Consider the following 20,752-nt stretch of genomic DNA (forward strand, 5'->3'; position numbering starts at 1 on the left):
GACCGGCCTGGTGAGGGCAGGGGGATTCACGTGGGGTGGAGCTGGCCCGGCAAGGCCAGGGGACGGGAGCAGCTGCAGACCCTCAGCCTTGCCCCTTGCAGAGTACAAGCCGTGCGACCCGCAGCTGGTGTCCGAGCGGGTGGCCGCCCTGGAGCGGAGCTACGAGGTGCTGTGCGAGCTGGCGGCGGCGCGGCGGGCCCGGCTGGAGGAGTCCCGGCGCCTGTGGCGTTTCCTTTGGGAGGTGGGCGAGGCTGAGGCCTGGGTGCGGGAGCAGCAGCACCTCCTGGCCTCGGCCGACACGGGCCGGGACCTCACGGGCGTCCTGCGCCTGCTCCACAAGCACGCGGCCCTGCGGGGCGAGATGAGCGGCCGCCTGGGGCCCCTGAAGCTCACGCTGGAGCAGGGCCGGCAGCTGGAGGCCGAGGGCCACCCCGGGGCGGGGCAGGCAGCCGCCCGCGCGGCCGAGCTCCAGGCGCAGTGGGAGCGGCTGGAGGCGCTGGCGGAGGAGCGGGCCCAGCGGCTCGCCCAGGCCGCCAGCCTCTACCAGTTCCAGGCCGACGCCAACGACATGGAGGCCTGGCTGGTGGACGCGCTGCGCCTCGTGTCCAGCCCCGAGCTGGGGCACGACGAGTTCTCCACGCAGGCCCTGGCCCGGCAGCACCGGGCCCTGGAGGAGGAGGTCCGAGGCCGCCGGCCCACCCTGGACGCCCTGCAGGAGCAGGCCGCAGCCCTGCCTCCCGCGCTGAGCCTCGCGTCCGAGGTGCGGGGCAGGGTGCCCACCCTGGAGAAGCACTACAAGGAGCTGCAGGAGCGGGCGGGCGAGCGGGCACGGGCGCTGGAGGCAGCCCTGGCGCTCTACACCATGCTCAGCGAGGCCGGGGCCTGCGGGCTCTGGGTGGAGGAGAAGGAGCAGTGGCTCAACGGGCTGGCCCTGCCCGAGCGCCTGGAGGATCTGGAGGTCGTGCAGCAAAGGTAGGGACCCCTTGTGCTCCCCATGGGGAATGGCCTTGGCAGTGGGGGGGCCAGGGTGGGGGTGGGGGGATGGGGATGAGGATGGGGGTGGGGGGTGGTTCAACCATCAGCTCTTGCTCTAGTCTCAACAGATGTCTCTTTTTGTTTTAAAGGAAAATGTTAAACATATTCAAAAGTAGAATTATGCAACAAATCCCAATAAGGATCACAGTGTCACTCTATTTGATTCATCTTCCTCTTTTTAAAGCAAATCCCCATTTTACCCTACATTCTTCAGAATGCACCCTTGAAGAAATATGAGGAAGCCCTCTTAAATACTCTCTATATATAGTGTATATATATATGCACTATATACTATGTTTTATATACTATGTTATATATACTATATACACTATGTACTATATGTTATATATACTATATACACTATGTACTATATGTTATATATACTATATACACTATATACACTATATACTATATAGTATATATATGCTATATACTGTATATACACACACTATATATATAGTATATATATATATAATTTTTTTTTACTGTGTGTGTGGACTTAAGATAGCTGAAGCTTTGAAGGTATAAATCTTTTTAGCAGAGAAAATGATTCGCCTCTTGTGAAATTGCTTCATTTCCAGAGTAATAAATCTTGAATTCATATAGAAAAGATGCTTTTCTTATAAAACCACAATGCCATTCTCACATGGAACAAAATTAGCAATTTCTTGATATCATCTTCTGTTCCGTCTATAATGAGATTTTTCCAGTGGTCTTAAAAACGTCATGAAGGATTTTCTTAGTTTTCAAGGTATCCTATTACAAGGGCCGGCAAACTAAACCCCAGGGCCAAGTTGAGCCCACCACCTATTTTTGTAAAAACAGTTTTATTGGAACAACACATGCCCATTCGTTTACCTGTCGTCTATGGCTGCTCATACAATATGGTTATCCCTTCCATGTTGCAGGGGTTAGAGAGGCAGTGCCCCTGCGATCTGGAAAATCTGCGTAAAATTTTTTGGCCCTTCATACCAGAGAAGTCTGGACTTTTTCTTTTTCTTTTATGGGTGTTTACTGTATTGGTATTAAAAGATAAAATATGTTGCTATTATACAATACTATACATATATTTTATGCATTTCTGAGTTTCTAAATTTTTCCTGTGTCGTCTGCAGCTTCTACACACCTCCCCCCAAATTCCCATTTAATTTCTTTATGCAAACCTGCTCTACATCGAAACCACTATGGGGAAAGTTGCAATGGGGAAGGAATTAAGAGCAGAGTTGAGCGGTTATAACAGACTGTGCAGCCTGCAAAGCCTAAAATATTTACTGAGTGGCCTTTTACCAAAAAAGGTTTGCCGACCTTTGTCTTATCAGGCTATGAAACATCACTTGGAGAAGTTATACTTCACACCTTTATCCCTTTAACAAATACTTTTGGTTATTGCTTCGTTAACACTTATTAATGGGATGGGACCCAGGTGGGCGAAGAGACTCCTATAAAGGGGGGGCCCTGGGCAGGATCTGTTGTGCAGCTGTTCCTGCCCTGTAACTTCCACCATCTTTTGGAGAAACCCCAGGGATAATAGTTTTTCTGCTTGCTTTTGGGGGAGCTGAAGTCTCCTCCCGTGACCAACCGACACTACAAACCTTGGTAGGCAAAGAGGTGCAAAGACGCCTCTCCAAAAGCCTCCCGTGGAAGTGGAGGCGTCCTCGGGCGTGTGGGCTGGCTCCCGCCACTCATGCCCAGCCCTTCCGCCCCACAGGTTCGAGACCCTGGAGCCCGAGATGAACGCCCTTGCCACGCGGATTACTGCTGTGAATGACATCGCTGCACAGCTGCTGAAGGCTAGTGGCCCGAGCAGGGACAGCATCGAGGACACCCAGAGGCAACTCAACCACAGGTAATGCCGGGGAAGTGAGAGAGAATGCAGCAGCTTGTGGGCGGCGGCTGGAAGAGGGTTTCATCGTCGGGCCTGGATGGGGAGGAGAAATGGCGAAATGGATGAAAGGGGATAGCAGTAGTCCAAGAGGCTGGTGGGTAGACAGGGAGCAATCGAAAGAAGGGGTGAAGGGAAGCTGGGTGGGAGAAGCAGTCCGGTGGTTCCTCAGTAAGGTAAACATAGAATTAGCACGTAACTCCTAGGTATACGCCCAAATAAGAAAACAGGTATCCCAACAAAACCTGTACACACGTGTTCACAGCAGCACTATTCACAATAGCCAAACGGTAGAAACAACCCACCTGTCTATCAATGGATGAATGGATAAACAAAATATGTCCATACCATGGAATTTTATACAGCCATGAAAAAGGAACAAAGTACTGATGCATGCTACAACGTGGATGAACCGTGAAAATATGTGACATGGAAGAAACCAGGCACCAAAGGACAATATTGCATGATTCCATTTAGAAAAAATGTCCAGAATAGGCAAATCCACTGGGACAGAAAATAGATGAGTGGTTGCCAGGGGCTCAGGGAGGAGAGGGATGGGAGTGACTTCCTAATGGGCATGGGGTTTCCTTTGGGGGTGATGAAAATGTTCTGGAACTAGAGAGTGGCAGTGGTCACACAACATAGTGAATATGCAAGATGCCACTGATTTGCACAATTTAAAATGGCTAAAGTGGTGAGTTTCGTTATATGTATTTTACCAACTTTTTTTTTTTTTTTAAGTAGAAGCAGGTGGGTAACCAAGGGAGAAATAAGCAGGGAAGAAGCTTCCAAATATATCTGAGCAGGGTGGGGCTACCAAACAACTCCAAACTCCAGGCTTCTCCCACTGCTCCCAGGTGGCAGCAGTTTCGGTCCCTGGCAGACGGCAAGAAGGCAGCACTGACGTCGGCCCTGAGCATCCAGAACTACCACCTAGAGTGCACGGAAACCCAGGCCTGGATGAGAGAGAAGACCAAGGTCATCGAGTCCACGCAGGGCCTGGGCAACGACCTGGCCGGGGTGCTGGCGCTGCAGCGTAAGCTGGCCGGCACCGAGCGGGACCTGGAGGCCATTGCCGCCCGGGTGGCTGAACTGACGCGAGAGGCGAACGCCCTGGCTGCCAGCCACCCGGCCCAAGCCCCCGCCATCAACGCCCGGCTCGGAGAGGTGCAAGCTGGCTGGGAGGACCTCAGGGCCACCATGCGGCGTCGCGAGGAGTCTCTGGGTGAGGCGCGGCGGCTCCAGGACTTCCTGCGCAGCTTGGACGACTTCCAGGCCTGGCTGGGCCGCACGCAGACCGCGGTGGCCTCTGAAGAAGGGCCGGCCACGCTGCCCGAGGCAGAGGCCCTCCTGGCCCAGCACGCAGCCCTGCGGGGCGAGGTGGAGCGGGCCCAGGGCGAGTACAGCAGGCTGCGGGCCCTGGGTGAGGAGGTGACCCGGGACCAGGCTGATCCCCAGTGCCTTTTCCTACGGCAGCGGCTGGAGGCCCTAGGAACTGGCTGGGAGGAGCTGGGCCGCATGTGGGAGAGCCGGCAAGGCCGCCTGGCCCAAGCCCATGGCTTCCAGGGGTTCCTGCGGGACGCTCGCCAAGCTGAGAGCGTGCTCAGCAGCCAGGTGAGAGCCCAGAGTACGGGGCCAAGTCCCAACCAGGAAGAAGAGGGAAATAGGGGGTGGGGGTGGGGAGTGTGAAGGAAGAGAGTGGGTGGGAAGAAATGAGAAATGATCATGGGTGGAGTAGTTGAGAAAACAGGATGAGCTGGAAGAATGTGTTAGAGAAACCCAGGAGTGAAAACAAAACAAGATGTAAATATAATTTACCAGAACTGGCCTCAGAAGAAATAGAAAACCTGGCTAGTCCTGTAACTATTAAAGAAATGGAGCTAGAAATAAGATGAAACAGGAATTTGGACTGGGACAGGTCCTCCAGCCCGGCTCCCTCATAAACTTTCTGAGACTCACATAAAATCTGGCCCCATCTTCAGAGCCACGTGCTCTACCCTACTGTTCCCCAGACGGGCCTCTGCCTCTCAGATGTGCCCTCTGGTTGGACCCCTTCTCAGTCTTTGCCCTTCCACAAGATTGAATTGTGCTTTGAGAGGTGAGCAGCTCTCTCCCCTCCCACGCAGGAATATGTTCTGTCCCACACGGAGATGCCGGGAACACTCCAAGCAGCTGATGCCGCTATAAAGAAACTGGAAGACTTCATGAACACCATGGACGCCAATGGCGAGCGTATCCGCGGGCTCCTGGAGGCTGGGCGTCAGCTGGTGTCTGCGGGCAACATCCATGCTGAGAAGATCCAAGAGAAGGCGGACTCCATCGAGAGGAGGTATGGCGAGGACAGTGGGCAGACGAGGGGCCTGGCAGGGGAATGGGGTGGTCTCAAAGATGGCGGGTGTGGTACCGGCCAGCTGACCAGTGGGTGAGGGGAGCTGGCAAAAAGTAGTGGAGGAAGACAGAAGGGGTTGGAGAGGAGCTGAGCAGGGACCAGGAAGTTCTGCCTCTACAGGGAGGCCAACGCAGGAAATCAGGATTCCTGAGTTTTCTTGTAGTGCTCTCAGGAGCTGTTATCTCCACAGTGGGAAAGCTAAAGCCTTTAGGGATAGTTAGAGGGTCATGGCCCTTTTCCAGAAATTCAGGGTTTTCACAAGGGCCCGTTGTTGTAGACACAGAAAGAATCAAGAAGCAGTGCAGCAGCTTTTGGGCCGTCTTCGGGATAATCGAGAGCAGCAGCATTTCTTACAAGATTGTCACGAGGTAAGGACCTCAGGTCCCCCACGCTCCCTGGCCAGCCCTTTCCCACAGCTTATGGAATACGTCAGTCTCGATGCCACCCTGGTATGTGAGCCCCTTCGTGCCTTCCTGCCAAGCCCCCCACCTACCAGGCCCACCACCAGTTTTAAGCCTTGCTGTGCCCCTCCCTCTGAAATGTTCTCTGCCCTTCTCCATCCCTGCTTTATGCTTGGTCCAGCTGAAACTCTGGATCGACGAGAAGATGCTGACAGCCCAGGACGTGTCCTACGACGAGGCCCGAAACCTACATACCAAGTGGCAGAAGCACCAGGCGTTCATGGCTGAGCTGGCCGCAAACAAGGACTGGTTGGACAAGGTGGACAAGGTGAGGGGGGCGCAAGAAGAGAGCCTTTGGGGCCGTGCCCAGGTGGGGCCAGCACAGCACAGGATGTGGTTCCTTCAGGGTCAGGAATCCGGGGACCTGTGGCACCCCACCTCCAAGGTGGAAAGTGATGGTCTGGGTGACAAACGTCTCAGGTCTGCGGGACAGTGGCTCTCGACTTTGAGAAAGTTCAAATCAGCAGGAAGCCAAACTGCAGCTTTTGGCCAACACGATAACTCCCTGGGACCAAAGCAGGATGGCGATTTATTTGTTTCAACCCTCCTCTTGGCATTTAGTGCTCGTTGGTAGTGGGCAACATGGCAAGAATCATGGGAAGGGAGGCAGGAGGCTGGGGGCTGGTCCTGGCTCATTCCCAGTTTGTTTGTTTTAACTTTTTTATTTTTGCAAACAAACACTTCGCCCCACCCCATCGCCCTAGTAACCTCTAATCCCTCTCTATCTCTGCAAACTCGCTTTTTCTAGTCATCTAAGTGACATCAAACAACAGTTGTAGTTATGTGCCCTGCTTATATCACTGAGCGTGATATTTTCAAGGTTCATCCATGTAGCAGCACGTCCCAGAACTTCATTCCTTCTTACGACTGAACAGTATTCCCCTGTGTGTCTGTAGTACGTTGTGTTTCTCCGCTCATCTGCTGATGGTGGACATTGGGTTGTATCTACCTTTGGCTATTGTGAATAATGCTGCTGTAAACACTGGTGTACACGGACCTGCCTGACACCTTGTTTTCACTCTCTTTGGGTAAGGATGACACTCTTCAGCAAGGGTCAGCAAACGTTTCCTGTAAAGGACCAGAGAGTAAATATTTTAGTCTTTGCAGGCCACACAGTTCCTGCTTCAACTACTCAATTCTGCTGTTATGGTGCAAAAACAGCCGGAGATAGTACGTAAACAAACGGGTGTGACTGTGTCCAATAAAACTTGATGTACAAAAGCAGGCAGTGGGCTGGATTTGGCCCAAGGGCCAACGTGTACGGCCCCTTGCCTTTGAGCCATTCTGTTCCTTGGTGCTTGGTCTCCCCCCATGTCCTCCTCAAGAGCTGAGGACGGTAAAACTTGAGTTCCACTGAGCAAGTGAACCCAGAGAGCACTATGTACACTCAGCACTCAGCTAGGTGCTGCAAAGGCGCCTGATGGTTGGGGAGAAGGGGAGACCAGTGTGTGTTCAGTTTTTCCATTTGTTCAGCAAATATTTACTCAGTGCTCCTGTCTGCAAGGCATTTATTAGGCTCTAAGAGGGGAGCAAAAGTGATCTCTGTTATGGGCTCCACCCTCAAGGAATGACACTGTCGCCAGCTATGAGACCTAGACACAGAGAGCTACACTGCATCCAGAGCAGAACATGATGGGTGCCCTGAGAGAGCCCGATAAAGCCTGGGTGCTTGGGGGAGAAGGGGGTGTGGGGCTCCCAGGAGCAGGGGCACTTGGGGCAGTCCAGAACGCACGAGCAGAACCTGGACAACCAGGTGAAAATAGTGTGAACAGAAAGCCAGAGGTATGGCCATGGGTGCCCACATGGGGACAAGGGGGTAGGTCATTCTGGCAGGAGCAGAGAACGGGTGAAGGAGCCCCACGGAAGAAGCGATGGGGGGGCAGGCTGGGGGGCAAGGTCCTGGGAAACCTGGGCAGCATGGCAGTGAGGATTGTGCAGGGGCCGGGGAAGCCACCCAGCCTAGGTTTTGACACTCTTCACCCTGGTTGCCTCACCTAAGGGGGACTGAAAGCTAAGTCGTGGTTTATGTTCCCTTAGAAGCAGACCCTGAAACGAGGATTCCGGTGCAGGCCCGTTATTCTCATGACCAAATAACATTCCACTGTGTTCCTCCCACATACCAGGAGGGGAAACGAGATGGAGAAGGGAAGGTAGTCAACAAATTGTACACTGTCATATCAGTTACCCTAGTGGGCAACTGACACTCAGTCCCGAAGGGAATCTCTGGGACACGCTGTAGGAAACACATGAGACTTATTCCAACCGAAGCACAAGGAAGCTGGCCGTTCCCGCTAACTCCCTGTCCATCGTCGGTCGAGGGCTGCTTCTGGGGGCTTGAACTCTGGTACTTCCAGCATCCCTCACACGCAGGCCAAGAGAGTGTGCTTCCCCCACCTCCCCGGAAACCAAAGCCCCAAAGCCAAAAGGCTGGAAGTGGGGAGATCAGGCGGGAGCCACTGGCCACTGTTCCTGTGAGGTGTAATGAGTTGAGAAACATGAAATGACAGCAAATGATAACAAGACCAAATGCAATATGATCCTAGAAACCACAATCACTGAGGGAATTCAGTTAGGGAAGGTCACACTGACTTGTTCATTGAGATGAGGTGTGTGCTGGAGATTGAAAGAGGTGTAGGGTTTGGCTCAGCAGTGAGGTTAGGTCAGTTGAGAAGGGGGTAAAACTGTTGAGAAGAGTATGTTAACAAATACACAAAAGAACTTGGAACTGTTGCCTGTACTTTAGGTCCCCAGTCTGCTCTTGGCCTAGGAAGTTCAAGTTCAGTGATGGCTAACCCTGCAACTGCGCCTTCTCTGTCCTGCCCCCCAGGAAGGGTGGGAGCTGACCCTGGAGAAGCCAGACCTGAAAGCCCTGGTGTCAGGGAAGCTGGAGGACCTGCACAAGCGCTGGGACGAGCTGGAGACCACCACCCAGGCCAAGGCCCGCAGTCTCTTTGATGCCAACCGAGCCGAGCTGTTTGCCCAGAGCTGCTCGGCCCTGGAGAGCTGGATGGAGAGCCTACAGGCCCAGCTGCACTCGGATGACTACGGCAAGGACCTGACCAGTGTCAACATCCTGCTCAAGAAACAGCAGGTGCACCAGGGGTCTTTGCTGGGGATGGTGAAAAGCAGAAGAGGCAGCCTGAGGCTCGTGAGACAGGAGAGATCGTTGGGGAGATCGTTGTCAGTTCTTGTGGATAAACATGTTGGTTGATAGTTCTCAAACTGTTACCTCGGGGCCACCAGGGTCAGATTGTCTGAGGGCACGTCTCAGTCGGGGTGAAGTCAGGAGACAGAAGCCATACTAGTCATTTGAACAGGGAAACCTGAATAAAAAGAAATATGATGTAGTAAAAGGTGGTAACTAACCTCAGAGGTAAGAGACAACTTTGATGCAGGGTCAGTGAACTTTCCTGTAGAGGATCAGATGGTAAATATCTTAGGCTCTGTGGGTCCACAAAGCCCACAGCCTCGTAGGGCGAAAGCAGCCGTAGCCGATGCGTCAATGAATAGGCGTTGCTATCTTCCGATAAAACTGGGTGTGCAAAAATAGGCAGTGGGCTGGATTTGCTGATTCCTGCTCTGAAGAACACAGGAATAGCAAATGTAGGCAGCAGCTACTATCTGCAGGGCTGAGGGAAAGCACCTAAAGAAGGAACACATTGGAAGATGCCCTCTCCTTGCTGGGTGGCTGGAGAAGTTTGCTGGGGTTCATGGGTCCAAGCTGGTCTACAGAGGGCAAGCCAGGGCTGGCAAGCAGGAAGCTTCCTGCTGGAATGCCAGGGAAACTGGCTAGGGGTGCAAGCCACAGGGATCTCTTGCATGCCGTTGACAGTTTAGCTGTAGGAACAAGAAGAGAAGCTTCTGGAACCAGGAACAGAAGCCCCTTCCTCTGCCAGGCCAGTGGTGTCCCTCCAGTGGCCTCTGCTGACACTGCCCCAGCTGGCCAAGGAGAAGGGTTGGCAGGGCCCGGCTCCGGTGTCTCAGAGCAGGGCGAAGAAGGGTGGATTTGGCAGAGAGAGTCCATAAACAATAATGCAAAGGGTGGGGACCCAGGAACCTGCATCTTTTAAAAACATGCTCCCCCAGGGTTCTTAAAGTGTCAGATCCACCAATCTAGCCATGAGGGTCTGCTCTCTTCCAGGATGGGGGGTGGGCCCTGGGGATAAAATGCCACGATAGAGGCTTGAGGACGAGGGACTCCACTAAGTGTGAGGAAGGGAATGTGCCGCTGATGTCTCCCTCCTCCACTGGCAGATGCTGGAGCGGGAGATGGCCGTGAGAGAGAAGGAGGTGGAGGCCATCCAGGCCCAGGCCAAGGCCCTGGCCCAGGAAGACCGGGGTGCAGGGGAGGTGGAGAGGACCTCGAGGGCCGTGGAGGAGAAGTTCCGGGCCCTGTGCCAGCCCATGAAGGAGCGCTGCCAGCGCCTGCAGGCCTCTCGCGAGCAGCACCAGTTCCACCGGGACGTGGAGGATGAGATCGTGAGTCGCCAGGGCCCGGGCGACGGATGGCTCCCTGCCATGCGGCTCCTTCCCCCAGATGCTGGGAGCTGCAACTGCGCTCTGTGCCCTCTTCCCTCTGGCACTGGAAACCTCCCCCTGGGGACATTTGGAAATGCCCCGCAGGCCCCTTTACCCCAGAACCAGAGGTGACCGTTCCCTCCACACACACACACACACACCAGTAGTTCTAGGAATCCTCCGTCCCTCCCCACCCCCGGTATCCCTGCTGGCTGACCCCTGGCCCCCACTTTGCCCTCTGGACATCCCCTGACACTCCCCCTGTCTCATCCAGCTGTGGGTGACGGAGCGGCTGCCCATGGCCAGCTCCATGGAACACGGCAAGGATCTGCCCAGTGTCCAGCTCCTCATGAAGAAAAACCAGGTGAGGCCCAAGCTAAAGAGAAGTTCCCGGAGCCTCCCCAGACTTGGAAGCTTGTTTCCTTCTGAGGGCCTGGGGTGTCTCGGTTCCACTTCAAGACTGGGTATGACCCTAGATTTCAGTGACTCCCTGCAGCTCGCCTCGGGAGAGGGATTTGCTCGGGAGAGATCATGTGGGGCTTGTGACCGTCAGATCCCTGAGCCAGAAAAGAGGGAGCTGAAGTGGGATCAGGAGGGAGGAGAGGCAAGTGTGAGGTGAGCGGAGGGCTGGAGGGCAAGTAGGTATAAGGGGGCTGTGGGGCCGGGGGTCCCTTGGCAAATCTTTCTGTGTTTCTCCTTCCGTGGCTGTGGGCAGACCCTCCAGAAGGAGATCCAGGGCCACGAGCCCCGGATTGCAGACCTGACGGGGCGGCAGCGGGCTCTGGGCACGGCAGCGGCAGGCCCGGAGCTGGCGGAGCTGCAGGAAATGTGGAAGCACCTGAGCCAGGAGCTGGAGCTCCGAGGCAGGCGGCTCGAGGGGGCCCTGCGGGCCCAGCAGTTCTACCGCGATGCTGCCGAGGCCGAGGCCTGGATGGGCGAGCAGGAGCTGCACATGATGGGCCAGGAGAAGGCCAAGGTGGGCGCTGGGGCGGAGCCTGGCCTTGGGGCTGCTGCTTCCCCCGCCGGGCCCCTTCTTCCCGATGCCCCCTGTCCCTCCCCCCAGGATGAGCCAAGTGCCCAGGCTGAGGTGAAGCAGCATCAGGTGCTGGAGCAAGCCCTGGCCGGCTACGCCCAGACCATCCACCAGCTGGCAGCCAGCAGCCAGGACTTGATTGACCACGACCACCCGGAGAGGTGAGCACGTGGGCAGCCCAGGGGCCAGCCCCTGGGGGAGAGGGGAATGCTTCCTGGAAGATGCAGGGATGGTGGAGCCTTCTGTACTGCGCGTGTACAGAACCACCTAGAAAGCTGAAGAAGTGGAGACTTGGAGAGCAATTGGGGGACCGAGAGGGCAAGGCTCTGCAGGTTGGGCTGGGGACCCAAGTGCCCACCCCCTCCCCCCGCAGCACGCGGCTGTCGATCCGCCAAGCCCAGGTGGACAAGCTGTACGCCGGCCTGAAGGAGCTGGCCGGGGAGCGGCGGGAGCGCCTGCAGGAGCACCTCCGGCTGTGCCAGCTCCGCCGCGAGCTCGACGACCTGGAGCAGTGGATCCAGGAGCGCGAGGTGGTGGCGGCCTCCCATGAGCTCGGCCAGGACTACGAGCACGTGACCGTGAGTGTGGGAGGACACGGGAGAGCCGGGGACCTGCTGGGAGACCAGGGCATGGAGCCCAGGTCCTCCTGGGTTTCTAGGTGCAGCATTTGCAGAGCTGTGCGGCGAGGAGGACCGGGGCCTGGGCATGGGCGTCGGCAAAGGGGAACTTCCCAGTCACTCAGGGCTGAGCTTCAGATTCCCCGCCACAGTCCCGGGTCTGGGGCTCCTACTGGCACAGAAATACAGACAGTGGTTAGAGTCTGAAGGTTCCAAGCACCCCGAAACGCCTTTGTTGGAGGTGGGGGAGGTCAGTCACCTGCAGGGTCATGTGGAACCAGCTGCACACGTTCGCTAACTCATCCCTGGTAAAGAAACTGCCTGTGGCCCACATGGCCCGGGGGAGAGAGAAGTGGGCTATCAGTTTGGGGGTGACTGCGTCCACCAGTGTGCAGTGTTGTCCAGGCAGCTGTTTCCTCCACCAGATGCTCCGGGACAAATTCCGGGAGTTCTCCCGGGACACGAGCACCATCGGTCAGGAGCGCGTGGACAGTGCCAACAAGCTGGCCAACGGGCTCATTGCGGGGGGCCACGCCGCCCGGGCCACGGTGGCCGAGTGGAAGGACGGTCTCAACGAGGCCTGGGCTGACCTGCTCGAGCTGCTGGACACGCGGGGCCAGGTGCTGGCCGCAGCGCACGAGCTGCAGCGCTTCCTGCACGGGGCGCGCCAGGCCCTGGCGCGGGTGCAGCACAAGCAGCAGCAGCTGCCGGACGGGACAGGCCGCGACCTCAACACCGCTGAGGCCCTGCAGCGTCGCCACTGTGCCTACGAGCACGACATCCAGGCCCTCAGCGCCCAGGTCGGACCCTCACACGGGGCTGGGGCTGGTTTGGGGGAGATTGGGGGACAGGAGGCTCCCGGGGGCCCGGGAAATGCTGGGGGTGGGGGTCTTGTTTCGGGATGAGCTTAGAATTGCTCTTGGGAAACGTTCCTGGCCAGGAGACACCTAGTCACTGTGTTCACACTGTTGGTGACAAGCCTCCCGAGGGCCCTTGGCGTTTGCAGACGATTCCAATGGCTGGAAGGTTCTTCGTGTTGTGCTAAAATCTCCCTGTTGATCCCACCCAGCCCAAAATAAGCATAAACTCTTCCTTCAACTGTTGAAACCCAGTCAGCCTCCATCCAAGTCCATTCTGAGGCGGAATATCTCATTCTAACAAATCTTCACGGGCCTTTGTGTCCTGGGCCGCCCACGGAGAGCTCAGCTGCTCAGTGGCCCTTTTAAAGGGTCACCCTGGGGCTAGGCCCAGCCCCCCAGAGGAGACCTGGCAGGGCAAGTGTGGCAAGGCTCACTTCGGCCACAAGCCTTGAACTTCCCCTGCACCCCTCACTCTCAGCTCTTCCTTCTGCTTCATTGGCTGGTCCACAGGGCTAGAGGTGGAGGGAGGGAGGCAGCCAGGAAAGAGGGAGGTCACAGCTTCTCAGGTGCCCCCTGACTCCCACCCCGGACTCTGCAGGTCCAGCAGGTTCAGGACGACGGCCGCCGGCTGCAGAAGGCCTACGCCGGGGACAAGGCCGAGGAGATCGGCCGCAACATGCAGGCCGTGGCCGAGGCCTGGGCCCAGCTCCAGGGGAGCTCCGCTGCCCGCCGCCAGCTGCTGCTGGACACCACGGACAAGTTCCGCTTCCTCAAGGCCGTGCGGGAGCTGATGCTGTGGATGGATGGGGTCCACCTGCAGATGGACGCCCAGGAGCGGCCCCGGTGAGGCCCAGGGGGCTGGCTGGGCAGCTGGGGGCTGCGATGGGGTCTTGGGCAGCAGGTGATACCATTTCCGTATCCGACCCCCCAGGGACGTGTCCTCAGCGGATCTGGTCATCAAAAATCATCAGGGCATCAAGGCCGAGATCGAGGCCAGGGCGGACCGCTTCTCGTCCTGCATCACCATGGGGCAGGAGCTGCTCGCCAGGAGCCACCACGCGGCCGAGGAGGTGGGTGAGGCCTGGTCATGGCCGGGCCCACCCCCCGCACTTTGGAGGGCTCAACTCTGATTTGTCCTCCGAGTCGTCTTTCTTCCTGTCTTTGCAGAAATCCTTCATTCTCTTCCCCACCTCAGGGCTTCTCAAGGATTTTCCACATTTCCATCTTTTCCCCGGAACTTTCTATCTCTTGAAATCAGAAATCAGTAGTTCCCCCAGGTGGAACTATTTCCAGGGACCCTGGAGAGGCACCACTGGGTGCTGACTTGCATCTACTCCCTCCAGATCTCAGAGAAGCTGTCCCAGCTTCAGGCCCGCCGGCAGGACACAGCCGACAAGTGGCAGGAGAAGATGGAGTGGCTGCAGCTGGGTGAGCAGTAGGAGGAGCCAGGACGCTGGCTGTGGCACCAGGCCCTGGGGAGGGGACCAGGGGTCTCATGGCTATAATTTCCAGAGTAGGTGAGACCAGGGGTCTTGGGTGCAGAATTGGAGGTGCCTGTGCTTGGCACCACCCTGCCACCCCTGCTCTGTGTCAATGGCCTCCTCTGCATCCTCTTCTTGAGGTTACCGTGGCCACCAGGCCCCACCAGGGCCCTCTCTGATCTGCCATCTCCCTGCGACCCCCACCCCCTGCAGTCCTGGAGGTGCTCGTGTTTGGCAGAGACGCGGGGATGGCGGAGGCCTGGCTGTGCAGCCAGGAGCCGTTGGTGCGCAGTGCCGAGCTGGGCTGCACGGTGGATGAAGTCGAGAGCCTCATCAAGCGGCACGAAGCCTTCCAGAAGTCGGCGGTGGCCTGGGAGGAGCGTTTCAGTGCGCTGGAGAAGCTCACTGCGGTGAGGGCCCCGGGGCCCCAGGAGCGCCCAGCCCATCCCGGTCCCCCAAGACACATCCTCCCTACCTGCCACGTTAGCACCTGCCAGGTGTAAAGCTGCACATGTCCCGTTGTCCCCAATGTCAAAGTCATGAGTTCCCCTGAGTGGTGCTGTGAATCACCATCTCCCCGCTGCTTTTACCCCCCACCTTCTATCCAAATTTTACTCTCCATCATTCCCGTTTCATCAGATTAGCGCTGAGACGTTTCAGCTTTCCACAGACCCCTGGGGAAGGTCCCTCAGGTGAGACCTGCTCTCCTCTGACCTCTGACCTCTGATCTTCTGACAGCTGGAGGAGCAGGAGAAGGAGCGGAAAAGAAAGAGGGAGGAGGAGGAACGGAGAAGACGGCCTCCGGCTCCGGAACCCACAGCCAGTTTGCCCGAAGGGGAGCGGGTGGACGGCCAGGCGGCTCCTGAGGCCACCTGGGACGGGTGAGAGTGAGGACCCGGGGGTCACAGGGCGAGGGCCGGCCCTCGGCAGCCTGAGGAATTATTGCTGAGCTTTGCCTCCTGTTGTTCCAGAGCCCACCCACGGCTGCCATCCTCCCCACCACACCCTACCATTAACGGAGTCTGCACAGATGCAGAATCCTTGCAGGTAACCCAGCAGTTCCAGAGGCCCCCCCACCAGAATCCTCACCGCCCCCCGCGTGTCCTCTGACAGCTCCTTGTCCCTGCAGCCCCTGATGGAGCAACAGAGACTTGAACAGGGCAGCTTCCCAGAAGGGCCTGTGAGTTTCTCCTGGACGTGTGGGTGATGGTGACTGGGAGATGAAGGAACAAAGGGGGTGGAGCGCCGGGGTGGGTGGGTGGGGAGACTGGGGAAGGGAGAGGGTGGGGGTGGGGGTGGAGACCACCTCTTGAGCCTCAGACTTCATGGATATCGGGCAGAGGCCTCTCCCATCGCATCCCTGACCACACCGTCTTCCCCACAGGGCTCTGGCACAGGGGATGAGGCCAACGGGCTGCGGGGAGACAGACAGAGCCGGACCCGGGGCCCAGCCCCGCCTGCCATGCCCCAGAGCAGGTCATCCGAGCTGGCCCACGTGGGCTCCCTGCCCCCTCGAGGCCCGGAGCTCTCTGCCCAGGAACAGATGGAGGGAATGCTGTGCCGCAAACAGGAGATGGAGGCCTTCAGCAAGAAGGCCGCCAACAGGTACCGGGGTTGGGCTTGCCGTGCCCGTGCCCCCCCAGTCGCTCCTTAGGAGACGCGCCCCCTGGTAAAGGGATGGGGCTCAGGATCAGAGAGTGGGTTCCCAGGAGAACCGGGGTGGTGTAAAGCTGACGGGCCTACACTAGGGAAATGCAAATCAAAACCACGTGAGATACCACTCCACATCCACAAGAATGGCTGTTACTTAAAAATAAAAAATGAAAACAGAAAACAATACGCTGAAGAGGATGCAGAGAAATTGGAAGTCTAGTGCTCTGTTGGTGGGAATGTAAAATGGCGCAGCCACTGTAGAAAGTAAAATGCGGTTTCTCAGAAAATTAAATATAGAATTACCATTTGACCCGGCAATTCCATTTTAGGTATATACCCAAAGAGAGTGAAAGCAGGGTCTCAAACAGATACTGGTAAACCAACGTTCACTGCATCATTATTCCCAGTGGCCAAAAGGTGGAAACAACCGAATTGTCCATCAACAGATGAGCAGAGAAACGCAAGGTGCTGCAGACACACAGTGGAATATTATTTGGCCATAAGAAAGAAGGAAGTTCTGGGACGTGCTGCAACATGGATGAACCTTGAAAACGTTATGTTCAGAGAAATAAGCAGGGTACATAAGGATGGAAACCGTATGCAAGCCTTTCTAAGAGATGTCTAGAAACAGCAAATTTGCAGAGAGAGAAAGGAGATTAGAGGTTACCAGGAGATGGGGGAAGTGGGGGTGTTTGGCAAAATAAAAAATAAACAATTTTCTTCTTAAGTGTTAAAAAGCCGATGGGCCTAAACACAGGCGTGGAGCTGGAAGTCCACTTCCAGAGGAAGCCCTCTGGAGCCGCCCAGGCGGCCTGTCTCACCCCCTGACCTGCACCGCATCCTTCCCAGGTCATGGCAGAACGTGTACTGCATCCTGCGCCGCGGGAGCCTCGGCTTCTACAAGGACGCCAAGGCGGCCAGCGCGGGGGTGCCATACCACGGAGAAGTGCCTGTCAGCCTGGCCAGGGCCCAGGGCAGTGTCGCCTTCGACTACCGCAAGCGCAAACACGTCTTCAAGCTGGGGTAGGATCGGGGTGCATGCGCTCAGGAAGGGAGGGGAAGCTGGAAGTTACACAGTAAAGGGGGAGCCCCCTGAGCTAGGTCCAGAGGAACGTGAGTTACAAGGCCAGGCGTTTGCGGGAAGAGAGGTAGACGAGAGAGAACCCCTTTTGAAGGGGAGAAAGAGGCAGGCCTGACGTTGCACAACATCAAGCTAAAAAAATTATCCTGGGTTGAAGATCTGAAGGCAAGGGGCCACCAGTGGCCTGCCCTCGAGCAGCTGGAGCGGGAGGCCTGGTCCACGACTGGACATGAGCTCACCCTGGCCCCTGCCACCCATTAGAAAAGGATGTGCTTTTGCACAACACTGGGAATCTGATGAATGTACAAAACGTGTCCGCACTGGCGGTGAGGCTGCAGCTGGGCTGTGCCTCCCGGGCCCCCAGCCTGTCTCGGTGCTATAATTGGGCTCTCAGCAGCGCTGAACCGACAAACCCAGATTCTCAGCTTTGCACTGAGGCCTCTCCCTCTCCCAACAGCTTGCAGGATGGAAAAGAATATTTATTCCAGGCCAAGGATGAGGTGAGCAGTCCCCGTCTCCTCCCGCACACCCATCTCTCTGGCCACACTTAGATCCCTTTGCCTTGTGACCCCCGTCTCCCCACTCTCCTGTTTTCCCATCGGCGTCTCATCTTTGGAGTGAGACAGGCCACGTTGTGCCAGCTGGCTGTCTGCAAAGGCCACACAGAAACATGTTCCCTGTCTCACAGGGGTCTTTTTCTCCCAAGACGAAATAGCTGAGCTGTTTTCCTGCCACGTCCTCTTGCTCTTCCCCCGCTACCCATACGCCTGCCCGCCACCCCGGTGCCACTTCCTGGAAGCCCACCAGGTGTCCTTCTATCCACCCTGCAGGCAGAGATGAGCTCGTGGCTCCGGGTGGTGAATGCGGCCATTGCCGCCACGTCCTCCGCCTCCGGAGAGCCCGACGAGCCGGCGGGGCCCAGCGCCAGCCGGGGCATGACCCGGGCCATGACCATGCCCCCTGTGTCACCGGGTGGGGCCGAGGGGCCCACCATCCTGCGCAGCAAGGACGGCCGAGAACGAGAGCGAGAGAAACGCTTCAGCTTCTTCAAGAAGAACAAGTAGCTGGGGGGCAAGGCCCCCAGGACAGCTCCCTCCCTCTCTTGGGGAAACTGCCAGGGACTGTCGACAGGGGCCACCCACTTGTCAGGACAACTGCCTGCTGCTAGGGTCTGTTGCCAGGGTCAAGCAACAGGAACCGTCCCTGGGGACATGTCGGTGTTTCCGAGGGCAACCTTCCTCTTCTGCTAGTGAATTCCAAGCCGGTGGTTGGACCCTGGCAGCTCCCAGTACCACCCCTTCCTCCCTCTTCCCCTAGCCTTATGCCTCTGCCCCCCATCGCGGTGCAGACAGTGCCGCCCCCTCAACGTGCGCCATGTGGGGAATGGCTACCCCTGACTCAGGGTCATCCCCCCAACACAGCGAGGACACCCCGTCTGGTTCCTTGCCCCCGGGGGCCGGCCAGGAACCTCTCAGAGCTGGAGCGGGACCCAGGGGCAGGAGGGCCAGGTGTCAGAGTCAGAGATGCAGACGATGCCCCTTCCCTTCCCCGCCCTCCTCGTCCTCTGACCCCAGTGGCCACTCCATCTCCAGTGATTCTCAACAGCGCCCAGGGTTGAGTTGTTCGGGGGCCACCGTGGCCTCGAGTCTGGCCAAGGAGGTGATTAAACAGCTCAGCTTCTCTTACTGCCTCTTGGTGTCCTTGCTTTGCTTTCCAGGACCCTCGCTGCCTCAGCCTGTGCTCTGTCCTTTGCGCTGGTCTCCTGTGTCAGGTTTCCACTCTGCCCACAGCCTCCAAACCTTCAAAGAACCCCTGTTATTCTAGAGTCTCCCTACCTCGGACCCATTTCCCCATGACACTGGCCTCCAGTTTTCTTGGCCGATCAATGCCAAGTCTCTTTTAGAGACCAAAGAAGCTCACCGTGGGCTAGGATGACGTTGATAAGTAGTACTGATGTCAATACAGTATTAATGTTATAAGGCCTGACACACAACACTCGACTTGATTCCCTCAACCCTTTTTAAAAAATGGAAGAAACCATAGAAAACTCCACACCTTGATTTCGAAACTGAATGCCCAGGCCCTCCTGGAATCACGGTGATGACGGCAGAGCATTGGCACGATCTGGTCTCAGCTGCTGCTCAGCCTGGCAGTAGGGAGAGGAGCACACAGGGGGTGACCACTGTCCCCCACCACGTGTCACCTCCCTAGAGACGATCAAGGAGGCTCATCCAGGGATCAGCCAAGTGGCAGGTTCTCAATCCACTGACCCAGAGAATAAAGTCACCCTGAGCAGCCACCAGATACCTCATAAGTGTATAAACACACACACAAACACCTAGGAGAAATATTTCAGATCTGATGAAGTATAAAAAGAGGAGAAGGTAGCTTTCCCCTTTTCGCCGGTTTGGCGATTGGAGGTTTGGTACAATAGTATTTGACCCCAGCGCAGCACTCAAGAGGTTGATGGAGATGACCATTCTCTGGTGGTCTCCTACAGAAAAAGTTTTGTTTTTTAATTGTCCTCTCTTCCCACACACACACACCCACACACACAAATAACCACTTCTCTATTTTGCTTTGGGACTCAGAAAAGATCTTCCCAGGCTAAAGCCCTATCTTTAACAGGATCGCCAATGGCAGAGACAGACAAGATCAGGTGTGTGCAGACCCAGGGCTAGCGTGATACAGCCCCAGGGTGGTTGTAAAACATGAGCTGTGGTAGACCAGATAGCCCAAAGGATAATCATCCTTTAATCTTCAGAGGAGCAGAGTTCAGAAGTATCCCAAGGGAAATCTGTGGCTACACATAATCTGTGGAGCAATCTGCTGTGGGGCTAAATGGACTAATACATCAGCACCACACAGGTAACTTCTCTTGTTCCTTAGGTACAACAGTGAAATCACCACTGCACCAAGGGAAGAAAAAGTCGTGCCTCTGGGGTACTCAGGGAACCTGGGTATTTGCACACCAAGGGGGCAAGCCTGGAGGGTAGAGGGAAAGGCAGTCATTGGGGGTTTGGAAAGGAAATGTATATGGGGAAGGAAAATTATGGAGAAATTATAATTTTATGCTTTTAACGTATAAAATGTAAGTGGAGCAGCTGAGTGAGGAGGTCAGGCAGAATGGAGAGGTGAGGGGGCAATGTGGCCGGGGCATCGCCCACATGCACGTGGCAGCCGAAGCTACCCGAGTGCATGAATCCCCAAAGACAGGAGTGGAAGAGGATGAGCAGAAGGTCAGGAAGTAAGTCTTGGGGGACACCCTGGCATATGGATGGAAGAAAGGGAAAGTTCCAGGAAAGATGACAGAGTAGAGCAGTGAGGGACATGAGCAACATCAGAGCACAAAAATACCATAATGCAGGTATCAGAAATCAATGAGGAAAGATGGACAAACAGATTAATTAGAGAAAAATATGTTTGCATTCTTCACCTACCATCTACAAGGGAGGACTGACCTATGGCTACTGAGCACTTGAAGTATGGCCGGTCCAAACTGTGATGTGCTGTGAAACACACATTAGACTATTAGACTGGCAAAGATTAGGAAACAGGACAACGTCAGAGACATGGAGATGCAGGAGTCCTCAGGTGCAGGTGGGAGGGTGAACTGGCATAGCTTTCCCAGAGAACAACCTTGCTCTACTTAGACAAGTTAGTTCTACCTATAACCTACGAACCAGCAACCCAGCACTTCCACCCCTTTGCTTATAAACCCCAAATTCGCTCACAGATCCAT

The 20,752-nt window shown here is 56.2% G+C and overlaps 1 protein-coding gene across 4 annotated transcripts in view; it reads left to right on the top strand.

The window, feature by feature from the left end:
- Positions 1-18,698, top strand: part of SPTBN2 (spectrin beta, non-erythrocytic 2) — a 38,858-nt gene extending 20,160 nt beyond the window's left edge. For 3 of the 4 annotated variants that reach the window (XM_037839199.1, XM_037839200.1, XM_037839202.1), the window contains 24 exons: positions 102-972; positions 2,744-2,881; positions 3,775-4,531; positions 5,044-5,246; positions 5,584-5,674; positions 5,889-6,035; positions 8,595-8,858; positions 10,022-10,246; positions 10,560-10,649; positions 11,001-11,261; positions 11,349-11,479; positions 11,692-11,896; positions 12,361-12,735; positions 13,394-13,638; positions 13,727-13,865; positions 14,139-14,223; positions 14,490-14,686; positions 15,015-15,157; positions 15,248-15,323; positions 15,406-15,456; positions 15,661-15,881; positions 16,779-16,952; positions 17,468-17,510; positions 17,841-18,698. In XM_037839199.1, the coding sequence (XP_037695127.1) occupies positions 102-972; positions 2,744-2,881; positions 3,775-4,531; positions 5,044-5,246; positions 5,584-5,674; positions 5,889-6,035; positions 8,595-8,858; positions 10,022-10,246; positions 10,560-10,649; positions 11,001-11,261; positions 11,349-11,479; positions 11,692-11,896; positions 12,361-12,735; positions 13,394-13,638; positions 13,727-13,865; positions 14,139-14,223; positions 14,490-14,686; positions 15,015-15,157; positions 15,248-15,323; positions 15,406-15,456; positions 15,661-15,881; positions 16,779-16,952; positions 17,468-17,510; positions 17,841-18,074 (5,366 nt within the window). In that variant the 3' untranslated portion in view covers positions 18,075-18,698. The remainder of the gene's footprint in view (positions 1-101; positions 973-2,743; positions 2,882-3,774; positions 4,532-5,043; positions 5,247-5,583; positions 5,675-5,888; positions 6,036-8,594; positions 8,859-10,021; positions 10,247-10,559; positions 10,650-11,000; positions 11,262-11,348; positions 11,480-11,691; positions 11,897-12,360; positions 12,736-13,393; positions 13,639-13,726; positions 13,866-14,138; positions 14,224-14,489; positions 14,687-15,014; positions 15,158-15,247; positions 15,324-15,405; positions 15,457-15,660; positions 15,882-16,778; positions 16,953-17,467; positions 17,511-17,840) is intronic. The other variant, XM_037839203.1, reaches the window with a different exon arrangement.
- The last annotated feature ends 2,054 nt before the right edge of the window (positions 18,699-20,752 follow it).

This window comes from Choloepus didactylus, chromosome 6 (assembly GCF_015220235.1).
Source record: "Choloepus didactylus isolate mChoDid1 chromosome 6, mChoDid1.pri, whole genome shotgun sequence".
Lineage (NCBI taxonomy): Eukaryota > Metazoa > Chordata > Mammalia > Pilosa > Megalonychidae > Choloepus > Choloepus didactylus.